The 13,988-nt window shown below is 41.0% G+C and overlaps 1 protein-coding gene across 1 annotated transcript in view; it reads right to left on the bottom strand.

Moving 5' to 3' along the window:
* ptger3 (prostaglandin E receptor 3 (subtype EP3)) overlaps positions 1-13,609 on the bottom strand; it is a 31,431-nt gene extending 17,822 nt beyond the window's left edge. Inside the window, exons 1-2 of the mRNA XM_088349935.1 lie at positions 13,539-13,609; positions 8,521-9,542 (exon numbers count right to left, since the gene is read on the bottom strand). Coding sequence (XP_088206061.1) covers positions 8,521-9,375 — 855 coding nt within the window. The 5' untranslated portion in view covers positions 9,376-9,542; positions 13,539-13,609. The remainder of the gene's footprint in view (positions 1-8,520; positions 9,543-13,538) is intronic.
* Positions 13,610-13,988: the final 379 nt, after the last annotated feature.

Raw genomic sequence — 13,988 nt, 5'->3', positions numbered from 1 at the left:
ATCCAGTTCTATGATATTCATTATGCTTTTCTCATCCATACAGGAGATGGTGACCCCTGCTGAACAGATGACGGAGTTCTGTCAGCCCAGAGAGTTTCAAACCTAACAAGGGCAGTGGTCAGGACTCTGGGGAGTGTGCCAGCACTCGTGCCATCAGCTGTGTCGACTACACACGTCCGCCACGAGGCAGGAGGCTGTCATCCCAGGGAAGAAGTTAACTAGCCACATCTGAAAAGAGGTGCAATCCAATGTGGACAACTGGATGGTGTCATCTCATCTACAAGCAACACATCATCACGCCAGGAGGTGTGGGGATCATTACGGTGGCCATGCTCATGAAAAACAGCATCAAAAGCTGCCAATAGTGCCCTAATCTATTCTTCCGAAAGAATAGGCATCAGATTCTACAATGATATCTAGAGAAATGGTGGTCGTTAAAAGTACCAAAATAAGATTGTTATGTTGAAAACTTTGGACTTTGCGGACTGCTTTGTTACATTGGTATCAGTTCCCATACACCAAATTTAAATGGACTTAGACAGCTTTGTCTAAAAGGACTTATCCCTACCAATAAAGGGAAACCTCCCTATTGCACACGCGAAGATCTGAGCGGGTAAGCTAATCGAGTCCCGTTCACCAAGTCATCCAGGCCCTGTGGAGACCAACGCACAGGCAGGGTTCTTTGTTTTGTGTTTTTAACTATCGCACATTACTACTACGTTTTCTAGCATAAGAAACACTCTCGACCTCATGGAAACGAGGTGGGAGGAGGGGAATTTTTTCCTTTACGAAGGTTTTTCGCCCCTCCACGAAACTACCAACCTGTTGTATTTCTTAATGGTGTGTTAACTTGAAAACCTCTGGTATTATCACTGATGTCCTTCGAAATCCACAACAGGGGGGAAATGTAAAAGCTGATCATATTTAGTTAATTGTGTATTTCTCTGTCTTCTATGTTACAAATAATCCTGATGAGCTTGACTTAAATTACAACTCATTTTGTACTATTTTTGAACCGAAAGATATATATGACGTCCTTGGTTATTCCTACGCATTTGCGAACTTTGAACCGTAGACGTATGTGTGACGTCATTGATACTTTCTGCGCATGTGCACGCTTTTGAACAAAACCCGACTGCAGCGCGGGAAACTTGTGAGACTTTGAATTAGTCTGCCCACTGCGCAGTGAATAAATTCTAAAACTACATTTGCCTCTCTTACTGATCACTTCAGTTTTAACCTATTACGAAAATATTAGCCCTAACAGAGGTCACTAAGATATCATTTGAATGGAAGTTCTTCAAACAAGATATGTTCACTGTTGAAACACTTTAGGATGAAAACCCAGAAAACGAAATGTAAACACCTGAAAACGCAACCAAACTACCCAAAACAACTTGACTGGATAAGGATTAGAGGTGGGAGGATCTCTGCACACAGAACAAGGCATTCTCTTTGTACTCTCGCTCTGTGCAGTCTTTGCGAGAGTAAATAAGATGATATCCTTATTGTTTGCAGTAGTTTGTGACATTTTTACAAAATAACTTTGCTTACCATTTGTCAGGATAAAAATGATGTATTAAATGGGCCTCAATACTGTAACTGAGAGAGGGAGACAGCTCTGGAGTTGTATAATTGTATTGATATGGGCCACAGGCTCTAGCATTATTATAATTTATAGATTTTAACAAATCATCAAATTTCTTAAAGTGAACTAAAATTTGCCGAAAAATTAGCTTTTGTCTGGTGAGCGAGTTCGGCGGTTTTGTTGAATTTTGTCTTAAAATATTTTTGGGTCTCTTTCTCGAGAAAATGAATACATGTACTCTTCCTTTTATGGCCCCTTGGATCAAAAATGTTCCTGACCCATGCGCTACAGCAGGGATCCTCATATACAAATCTGAAAGATCTACAATTGTTTTTATTCAAACAAGTTAGGGTCAATTTATTATGACAGTCAGGTGCAAGGCAAGTCAACAGAGTTAGTTTATTTTCTCCGAACAAAAAAATTCAGCATTTCTTACTCCATCGCGAAGCAGTTTTGTCGCATCATCAGCCAGTACTTCAGTGTGTCTTGTGGTTGATGAATCGGGGAGTGGGATTTGTTTGATTTTTGTTTGAACATTGTTGCCATCAACTCAGTCATACACTCTTTGATTATTTCTCCATCAGAGAAAGGCTTCTCATGTTTGGCCAATACCCAAGACACTCTGAGTGAGCACTCCATTGCAATTGGTTGTTGTGTCATAGATTTAACCATAACGTTGCTGGACTGTTGATATGACCGCTTCAACCTGTCAATTTCTAGACTTCTGACATCTGAATTAGGAGGGAATTTATTTTCTAAACAGCTGTGTCTGATGAGGCAAAGTCAGATTTACAAAACAATATTGGATAGTTTGGCTTGTTGTTAGCTTGCGAATACCAGGGGTGTCAAACTCATTTTAAAGCGGGGGCCACACAATAGAACAAATATTCTCTTGGGGCCGGACGAGTAGACTGAGGAGGATGAAAAAAAGAGAGAACGAAATAAGAGAAAGAGAGGGAGAGATAAAAAAATAGTGTGTGACAAGGAAAGAGAAAAAGGGAGAAAGAGAAAGTGAGAAAAAAGAAAGATAATGTGAGAAATATAAGAAATAAAAAGAGAAATAGTGTGTATAGCGTCATTTTTCTCGTCGTACTTAAAAAAATCCATCCATCCATCCATTATCTGCACCGCTTATCCTCAGTAGGGTCGCGGGGGTGCTGGAGCCCATCCCAGCTAATTTCGGGCAGTGGGCAGGGGACACTCTAAACCGGTTGCCACACAGTCGCAGGGCACACATAGACATACAACTCACTCACTCATTCACACCTAGGCACAATTTGGACGAGCCAATTGTTTTTGGAATGTGGGAGGAAACCGGAGTGCCCGGAAGAAACCCACGCAGGCACGGGGAGAACATGCAAACTCCACACAGAAAGGTTCAATCTCATGACCTCAGAACCGTGTCACATACGCGCTAACCACTCGGCCGCCATACTGCCCTGAGGATAAAATATCTTCGGGAAAAAAATTAAGTTAAATAGTTTAAAAAAATGATTTGCCCCTTGCTACCTCGCCACGAATTCCAAGAACTTTATATCGTTGGCTTTTTGTCAATTGTGTCTAGACAATTTAACCACGAAAAAAATCAACTTGCGCTAGGAATGACATTTCTTTTTTTTTTTTACTTCAGTGTGTTTCAAAAAACTTCCATCCATTATCTGCACCGCTTATCCACAGTAGGGTCGCGGGGGTGCTGGAGCCCATCCGAGCTATCTTCGGGCAGCAGGGAGGGGAAACCCTGAACTGGTTGAAGCCTACAGCACCTGGCATTCCAAGTACTAAACCAGACACGACACAGCTTAGCTAGTGAGATCAGGCGTGTTCAGGGTAGTATGGCTGTAACCCTTTCAAAGATCTTTTCAATTAAAATATATTAGTCTTTCCTATAAAAAGGGTTGAGAAACCCTGCTCTGCTGTGTCTTAAACGTTGTTTGCCCTTTTCTTAAATCAGCTTTGACTTAAGGACTTAAAAATATTTTCTATACACTTATGAGTTCTCATATCATAATATGGCTAATATGGGGACATAGTTTAGGAGGAAGAGCGGTTGTCTTGGGACTGATCGGTCGCATGTTTGAATCCCAGCTCCTTCTGGTTAAATGGTAAAGTGTCCTTGAGTAAGACATTGAACCCCTAATATCAGATAAGCAGGTAGGTTCCTACTTGACTCTATGGGTAAAGTGCTTTGGAGGTCCTCAGTGACTGGTTAATGCGCTATATAAATGCAGTTCATTTAACATTACCATTCATTAGACCAACTTTCTTGCATCATTTTTTAGGCTTGTTTTTGTACTAGTTATGCTAAATAGTTATCACCTGTTAGAAGCCATACTTTTGTTCGAATTCAAAACCAAACTATTCTTGGAGACAATACAGATGCTATTCATATTTGTTACGAGGCCTTTTGTTATCATTGCTATAATGCCTAGCGGAAGTGACAGCGACCAACAACTTTGTATCATATTGCCGCATTTCAGGCTTCAAGCTTAAAGCTAAAAAACTTAAAATGAGAATCAATAACATGTGAGACACAATGGCAAAGTGTGACCAAATTATTTCAACATTTTATTTCATATTTACAAAGTAAAAACTGAAAAGATATTTCACATATTGGCTCACTGTTCCCTCAGCACAGCCAACTGACTCCATAAATTCCATGACGACTACTGAATGATCAATGTCAACCTAAATGACTAACAATGACAAACAAAGTGCAACTGTATGTCATTCAGTGTCAGTTATAATGCACCCGCTCTGTGATTGGCTTAGAACTATGTGAAAGGAGTTACTGAAGAACAGACAGCATTATAAAGACCAAAGAACACATCAGGCAGGTCTAGGATAATGTTGTGAAACATTTTAAAGCAGGAATGGGATACAAGAAGATTTTGCACATCATTTATACATCTCCTGGAGCACTGCACGAGCAATAATATCAAAATGGCAAAAGCATAAAACCACTGCAAACCTACCAAGACCTGTCCGTCCCTCTAAAGTCTAATCCCAAACAGGGAGAAAACTAATCAGAGAAGCAACCAAGAGACCTATGCTATCATGTGCTGACCTGCAGGCACATCTACCAGGTAGGAGCAATTAATCAAAAATGGAGAGAGCATAAAACCACTGCACGCCTAACAAGAGCTTACTGTCCGTTTAAACTTTCAGCCCAAACAAGGAAAAAACTAATCAGAGAAGCAACCAAGTGGCCCATAATCACATTGGTTGATCTGCAAGCATGCACAGCTGAGGTGGGACAGCCTGTACATAAGATAATTGTTAGCCGTACTCTGCATAGATTGCCCATCATGAAAGCATGGCAAGAAGAAAGCCCTTTCTGAAAGAATACCACATAAAGGCTCATTTAGCATTTGCTAAAAGCTAACATGTGGAACAAGGAGCTCAGGTCAGATGAGACCAAAATTGAACTTTTTGGGCTGAATGCAAAGCGTAACGTTTTGCGTAAGAGCAAAACTTCACATGAGCCTGAAAACACACTCCCCACTGTCAAACATGGTAGTGGCAGTATCATGCTCTGGTGTTGCTTTTCTTCAGCAGGGACTGAGAAGACTGTTAGAGTTGAGCTAATTTTGCTATTTACTGTATAAAAAAGGGTGAGAGATTGTTGTCATGTGAGCTCTCTCTTGGTCTCTCTCTCTCTCTTTGTTCTTTCTTTTGCCATCTTTTTTCTCACTTTTCTCTCTCTTTCTTCCTCTCTCATTTTCTCCCTTTTTCTCTGAATTGTGCTCTCACTCTATTGTGCTCTCTCTATTTGTCTCTCTCTTTCAGTCTCTGTCTTTTTCCCCCTCTCTGTCTTTCTAAATCTACTAGTCTGGCCCCTTGCTACAATGACATAGACTATGCAGTACTTTTCAGAGAGTTCTGCAAATCTTCGTGTCGCTGTTGGCCTCTTGGCAATTTTCATTTTTGTCTTTCCATCAATTCCACTCGTCAATGTCACTGCAGGGTCATATTTTTTCCAAATGATGACAGCCGTCTCTGTGTTTCATCATGTATTTACTGCCTTGGAAATTACTTCTACAGCTTTTCCTGACTTGTGTTGCATGCGACTCCAAAAAAGTGAGAAGAATCGATCCAACCTGACATAATTTATCAATCCAGTGTTGGCAGAATACATGAATCGGAATCAAAATCAGATGTGGCTGCTCGAATCGCTCGGGATTAACTTAAATTGACTCCTTGTGGAAGCTTCTCCATTTACTTTATAGACCACTGTTAGGAACAAGAAACCAGCAGGCATCTGCCCTGGTTTCCAGAAGAGCAGTCCATCCTGGTTGCCTCTAGAACAGAGGAGGCTAACACAATGCTTTCAGATACTAGCTAACCCAGCGAGGTCAAACTCTGTTTGGTTCTCGAGACAGATCCAAACTTTCGGTTCTCAGGCGGGTGGGATTAAGTTCAAGAATTTAAATTCCTCATTTTTAGCCTTGTTTTTCCAGTATCATGATTTATCATTCAGCCTACATCATTAACCTATGTATTATAATCAGGGCTATCAAGAGACGACAAACTTATTCACAAACAATGAGGGGAAAACATTTCATGTATGGTTTTGAATGTGTTAACTGGTTCATTTTAAAAGTTGAGTAAATGCAGTTTTACACCTGAACCAACTCACCATGCTATACAAACTCAACCTTGCCCCCTAGTGGCCAGAGACAGAATTTGGTTTGTGTTTATTGAAAATAAAATCATAACTTTTGATGGGAGCGACCAAGAGGCTTGCTTCTCTCTATGAAATACAGTGGAACCTCGGTTTTCGAACGCCTCTCAGTTCAAACAAATCGGAGTCCGACCAAAAATTTAGAGAAATTCTTGCTTCGCTGTTCGGTCAAAAAATCGGAGTTCGAACGCCGGTAATGCGTGAATGCGTATGCTAGGGTGCGATGCTGAGCGGCGTATGGGTGTAGAACGCTCTTTTCGTGACCAACTGTTATCGCGTGCGGACGTGCTTCGTTTCGCTTTCGCTTTTAATATAGGTGTACGAAGTGTTTTAGTCCCTAATTATGCCTCCGAAGAAAATCAGTGCAAGCAGCAAAGTTGCTACAGGTGAAAGAAGAAAAGTAGTGCGTACAACTATTGCTGATCTTGCCTGCGGCTTCTGCTGACCACCACAAAGGTAAGAAATCCTATTCATAATTATTTTCTTTATCCTTTTTTTTTCATGTTAGGGTAATCTTTTGCACAGAAGATTACGATAACTCGAACGTTCGATTAGCCTGGGTTAGCTTTAAGTTTACGTTAAACATTTAGTAAACATTCAGGGTGTTGGAACGGAGCCCAACATTGAGGGTGTTGGAACAGAGCCCCCTTTCCAATGAACCGCTCACCACTTGTTGTGGAGACCCAGGTGCTAAATGACTTGTAAACGACCTGATTATTTTATTTTTACACGTTCATGTTAGGGGAATCTTTCGTACGGAAGATTACGATAACACGAACGTACAATTAGCCTGGCTTAGCTTTAAGTGTACGTTAAACATTCAACGTAAACATTCAGGGTGTTGGAACGGATTAAAACGATTTACATTATTTTTAATGGGAAAAATGATTTCGGTGATCGAACAAATGGGTTTTTGAACAGGGTTCTGGAGCGGATTATGGATGAGAACCGAGGATCCACTGTTCTTAGAAATTTATGGCGGGTCGGATTAAATCATTTAGCGGGCCAAAACTGGCCAGCGGGTTGTATGGTTGACATCCCTGAACCAACCTCTTGAGGGGAATCGTGAGTGGCTCGCAGTTCACTAAATACTTCTGAAAAGTTATTATGATTTTTGATGAAAATATAAACTGATGGTGAGCTTACACAAACTAAGAAGTAATTACTATCTTCACAAGAACGATCAATTCATTATCCAATGGATTCAATCCGGCCCTCGACACGATGCTGAGATAAGTACAAGAGAAAAATGAGCTGCAGTCTTAAGTCCATTGGATATCGCCAGTCAGGCCAAGCCACTTACAAAACAACAGAAGCTCTATTTCGTTCTCTCTTTCTTTCTGTCTCTCTCTCCAGTTATGTTTCCCTTTCTTACTCTTTCTTAATTTCTTTCCACTTCTTTATTTATCTTCCTCTTCCTCTCCCCCTCTCATTGTCTTTATAAATCTTTCTCGCTCTCTTTTTTTTCTCTTTCTCTATTTCTTTCTCTATGTTCCCATCTCCTTCTCTATTCCTACTTCCTTTCTTTTGCTCTCTCTACCAAACTTTCTCTGCCTCTCTCTTTTCCTCCCTCATTTTTCATCTTTCTATCTTTCTGTCTCTGTCCCTCTCTCTTTTTCTCTTCCTGTCTCTTTCTTTATTTTTCCCTCTCTCTTTATCTCTAACTTTCTTCTGTCCGTCACTTTTTCTTTTCTCTCAGCCTTGTGGTCTCTCTCTCTCTCTCTCTCTCTCTCTCTCTCTCTCTCTCTTTTTTTTTAACCCTCTCTCTTGTTTTTTGTTTTCTCTCTGTGTTTGTCTCTATCTCTTACTATCACTTTCTCCCTTCATTGTGCTATTTTATCTTATTCTCAAAAAGGTCAGGGTTTCCCTGTATCACTCTATTTCTCTTTCTTTCTTTCTTCATTTTACTCTCTATTTTTGCTCTCTTGTGTGGCCTTTCTCTTACATTTTTTCTTTCTCGTTTTCTTTATCTTCCTCCTACTTGCTCTCTTGTCCCCTTTCTTAAAGTTGTTCTCCCTCTTTCTCTTGCAGTTTTTTCATCCCTTTATCTTCCCTTTCTTTCTTTCTTTCTTTCTTTCTTTCTTTCTTTCTTTCTTTCTTTCTTTCTTTCTTTCTTTCTTTCTTTCTTTCTTTCTGTCTGTCTCTTTCTTTCTTTCTTTCTTTCTTTCTTTCATCTTTAAGTTGGACCCCCGTGGAACGTGTTTTATCTACAATGTGGCCCCGCTACAATAGTGTATACGTGACGACGTACCAGTAGAGGAGACCAGCACACAAGCAGGACACACATAATCCCCATGAGTTGAATGACGGTCTCCGTAGTGAGTCTTTCCCAGTGCTTGGACGCCTGTGACGATCCGGACTTGTTCTTACAGCGGGTAATCAGTCCGCGAATGGTCACCACGTTGCAGGACACAGTGACGAGCAGCGAGAAAATTCCCAACACGGCAAACGTAAAGCTGAAGAAGATGTTCCCGGGAACTTCTCTGTCCCCGGTGCTGATAAAGCACCAAGTGCCGGGCCACTGGCGCGTGTACTTGCCCACACCCGCCACCGGTAGGAGGGCAAAGAGCAACACCAAGCACCAGATGACCACCAGGGTCTGCTTGGTCACGCTGGTCTTCATGTGGTTGGAGTACCAATGAGGGTTGGTGATTGCCGTAGCCCTCTCCACGGCCATGGCGCTAGCCATGAAGAGCGCACACAAGCCGAAGGTGGTCATGCACACGCCGAAGAAGGCGCACAGGTTGCCCGACGAGTCGATGCGCTCCCATCGGAGATCTGCGCGATAAACCGAGATCACTATCGGACTCGTCAGGAGCTGGCCGAACAGGTCCGTGAGCGCAAGAGAGCCGATACAAAGTAAGAAGGACTTCTTCCTCCGGTTCTCCTTTTTCCTATAGGAGACGTAGACCAGGATGAGAGCCAGAGAGTTGCCCACCATGCCCGTTGCCATCATGGTGATGGGGAAGACCACCGACACGTAACTGCAGCCGGGGTCCGTCCTGGTGGCGTTGTTGTCTCCCGCCGTCTTGGTCGCGTTGGAGGTCAACATGGCTCCGATTCTACCTCGAGAGCCCTCGAGGAAATCGCAAGGGTCCGAAGTCATCCTTTTGGACGGTCTGAGAAGCGCAGAAGAGTCGGAGAAGCCGTGTGCATGCGCAGCATCTCTTCACTGGGCAGCGGCGGCGGCAGCGGCGGCTGCTCTGTGCGTAAAAAGCGCACCCGGGTCGCCCTTTTACGCGCAGGAGGCGGGACTGGCGCGTCCAGTGACGCCTTAAAATAAAACCATTATGAATGACTGCAGTTGTGAATGAGCTTCGCGTACATTTAAAGTTTGAATACTGTATGTGACCCGCTCTGCCGAAACGACAATTAACTGTTTAATTTTAGCTGTTGGCTGACAACTGAGAAAAACCGAGAAAAATCATGATTTTATCATATTTTTTCCCCCTATTTTGAAATATATGAACTTCGAAAACACTTTCCCCGCGTTTCATAATCAATATACATAGGCTAAGTAACAAAAACAGTGATTATAGTTCAATATTTCCGATTTTAGAAAATGAATGTGTACTTAAATAAACATGGGTTTAAAATGTCTTCCAGTTTGGTTTGTTGAAATTTAACGGTGAAATTAAACTATCCCTTTAACTCTAAAAACACTTGAAGTTTTCTTGGTTTATTTTGGATCTGGTGTCTGATCCAAATAAACCAAGAAAACTTTAAACATTTTCGATCAGAAGAAGGTGGATGGATGGAAAAACTTTGACGATGGTATCATTTTCTTGTACCTCACATTGATACCAAAACCCCAAATTGGATATTTGCCTCACAGTGACCCATTTGGGTAGATGAGGTCACATATATTTTCTCTCTTTCTTTTAATAATAGATGAATTTTCTGATCCTGTTGACTGCCACTCTTATTGTCTGGATGTATATTATCAAGTCATGTTTATCTGCATAGCCCAGGTATGTCAAACTTTGGATCGTACATTTCTAAATATGTGAAAACAAACAAATAAAAAGTAAGTCTACCTCATTTTTATCAGTAGCCTAGATGGTAAGGCGCCCGCTTTGAGACTGGGAGGTCGGTGGTTCGCGCCCCGGCCGAGTCATTCCTAAGACTTAAAAAGTGGTCGGCAACGCCCTCTGTTGGCTGCGGCTGCATCGGCTCGCTACAACGGGTCAGGTGCAATCGACATTTCGTTCTGTGTACATTGTTACACAGAATGACAATACAAGGAAATTATTATTATTATTATTATTTATTTATTTTTTAAATACAAAGCAAATGCACCTTACCGCCACTAGAGAGCAGTAACGGGATAAAAAGCCTGACGTACAATCTGGTTTCATGTTAAAGACAATATCTTGCTGTCTTTTCTTAACTTCAGTAGGCGCAACTAGTAGGTTAATCTGATGTTATTGCTGGTAAATTCTAAAACTTTTATTTTGTTTTCATCTCAAACCAGCATAACAATTGAGAAATGAAATGATCTGCATTCATATAGCTCTTTTCAAGTCAATGAAGTCTTTCAAAGCGCTTTACAATGTGCTTCACATTTACCAATAGCGGCCGTGCAGCCATGTAAGGCGCAAACCTGCTTATTGGGGGCATTAGGCGTTCAGTGTCTTACCCAAGGACACTTCGACATGTAACACGGAGAATGATGCGATATTATTTTCATTTGTAGCTCCAACTTTGAGAATGATTTCTTGACTGATGAGTTAAAAGAGTACACGACTATTAGCATTCTTGAATGCCATAGCCAGCGCAAAACATCAAGCATAATCCATTTCATTCACAGCAATTACATTGCAACTACAGAAATTACCTTTACATTGAAGGGGCACTGTGTAATATTAGATGTCTGTGTATTGTGTATTGAAACAGAAAAAAACGAGTGCTACAAAGCACAATGAAGAATACAATTACATATTATAATTACTTGTGATGTTAAACAGCTTATTTTCAGGTCCACTGTTTTTAAAAATAATTCATCAAACTAAAGCTTATGTTGAGTCAAAACCCGGCATTTTGTGTTACCGGAATCTTGTCAGTGGCACAATATGGGTTTTGAGCCACATCGAGGGAGCGGCCATTTTGCCATGTGCTAGTGATCCATATCATTGTTGTCCAGCTAACAACCAATCACTGCTCGGGGTTGGAAACCGGACAACCATTGATTGGATGTAGTAAGAATGACTTTTATGTCATAATTGCTTTAAATCAGTGTTTCTCAACTGGTGGGTCGGTTACCCAAAAGTAAGCCCTTGCCCTGGCAAAATAATAACGGAAAAACTGAGGGTCAAATTGTGTTTGAGAAGGACCACATTACATCCATCCATCCATTATCTGCACCGCTTATCCTCAGTAGGGTCGCGGGGTGCTGGAGCCCATCCCAGCTATCTTTAGGCAGTGGGCAGGGGACACCCTGAGCTGGTTGCCAGACAATCGCTTGGCACACAGGGACAGAGAAGTCACTCGCTCTTTCACAATTAGGGACAATTTGGACCGGCCAATTAACCTGATATACATGTTTTTGGAATGTGGGAGGAAACCGGAGTGCCCGTAGGAAACCCACGCAAGCACGGGGAGAACATGCAACTCCACACAGGAGGTTCGATCTCATGACCCCAGAACAGTGCCGCACACGCGCTAATCACTGCGCCGCCGTGCTGCCCCACATTACATTTTATTGTGATTTTGTTTGTTTTATTTCCTTTTTCAACCATAAGGGTCTATAAAGAGTTAGTGATAAGGGAAATATCAAGTCAAAAGAAGGAAATGATTGCGAAAATATTGTATAAGAGTCTACCATGAAAGCACTGTTTGAAGGTACAGTAAATTATTTAAAATACAATAAGAGATCTTCCATAAAATACTAGAAAATTATTACAATAAATGTATGCCGAAAAGCAGTTTTGTATTATCTAAGTACAAATGACTTTGCTTATTGTCAAATGGGCACCCCTTTTTTTGAAACCCCTGCTGGCTGTGGAGGTGAGCGGCAAGCCTGAGGCTGAGATGAGGAGGGGCAGCATAGAGGACACTTCACCTTTGACTGGGGGAGGTGGGAGATTCTCTGTATTACTACTATACATTTGAAAAAATAGTGTGCGGAGGCTGTCACCCAAATAACGCACATTATTCATAACTTTGATTTTTCCTACTCTTCCAGTACGGTGGTTCAAGCAGAGAGGAGCTTTTCAAAATGGAAGTTCATAAAGTCGTACCTGAGATCAACCATGTCTCAGGAATGGCTGACCGGCCTTGTTGTCATGAGCAAAAATCAAGGATTAGAGAAGCAGATTGCTTCTGACGATTTTATCAAAGAAGAGCCAAAAAAGGTCAGGGTTTTGGCATGTGTCTCCTTTTCGTTAAACAACTACATTTCCTTTAGTGTGTTTTTAATTGTGTGATTTGCTTGATAAAAATATAAATCTATCGTGCCCAAATAGGAGGCTTGGGTGGGTGAAGCCATTCCTCAGAGGTGGCCTCGCCCGGGGGGTAATTTTGTGTAGAACCGACACTGCTTATAAGCCTTGTATGCAAATATGTACAGTGCTTGAAGACATTGTATTTTTGCTGGTCATTATGTTTTTAAAAGAAAAGAAAGAAAAAAAACATTCTACTATCTGTGCTTTAAACTGCACAATCCTTTCATTCAATTCATTTGAGAAATTGATTTTTCACCTTGATTTTGTGTCACATTTTGTCATTGGCGTGATCTTCCAGTTGAGAATCACTACGCTAAATGACATGTTTGGATATAGGTGTATATGTATGTGTACATATGTGTGTATGTATATATACGTGTTTATATATGTGTGTAAGTATGCATATATGATTGTATGAGTGTAAATGCATGTATGTAGCCTGTGTGTGTGTGTATATATATATATATATATATATATATATATATGTATATATACACTGTATATATTTGTTTTTGTAAAAGGGTGAGAGCTAATAAGCAACGTTTCTTCTCACTACTTTCTGAATATGTATTGTTTTCTGGTTTATGTAGCTTTCTTTATTAGTCTATTTCACACGTTTTTGTTTTGAGAAATTGTTCGACAATACTCAGGAATCCTTAAAGTACTTGCAATGCATGTACAAAATGACAATGACGGAGGTAGGTTTTTGCTGATTACACGAACACATTAACCGAAATATTTTCGACAAGAAGAGACATATCGTGAAACACAGGTCACATAATGTTTGAGGGAAACCTCCACGTCGAAATAAGTATTTCAGGCCTACCGTTCATTTTTACAGAATGTTCGCCACCTGCTGGGTGAGTCGACGATGACGTTAGCTAAAAATGATGAAAGTCATCAAATGGCGACGTGTAAAAGAACTTAACAGTTGTAAGTTGCTCGATTGTAGTAAAGCACTTCAACAAAATGGCTGCAAGCTTATTTGTCTTGTTAACCACTTCAGTTAAAATGAGATACTAGGATGTAAACATTGGCTTAGTACACCCTTTTCATGGCCAAATTCAAGCACTTTAAAAAAGACTTTGAAAGCGAATTTGAAAAGAGAAGAAATCAAATGTGAATCATAGTAAATCCTGTTGTTTGAAGTCACTGAATACTGCCTATAGGGAAAAGAAGTAGAAAATGTGATCAATCCTGAGCCACTAATTAAACTAGCATCTATCGTTCACTGGATGTTGCGCAAACCAGTGTTTCTTAACTGATGGGTCACGGG

Source organism: Urocampus carinirostris, chromosome 12 (assembly GCF_059441175.1).
Source record: "Urocampus carinirostris isolate Australia breed hairy pipefish chromosome 12, RoL_Ucar_1.0, whole genome shotgun sequence".
In the NCBI taxonomy this organism is placed as follows: Eukaryota; Metazoa; Chordata; class Actinopteri; order Syngnathiformes; family Syngnathidae; genus Urocampus; species Urocampus carinirostris.
Note: the sequence above shows the minus strand (reverse complement) of the source record. Positions and strands in the feature narration are given on the sequence as shown.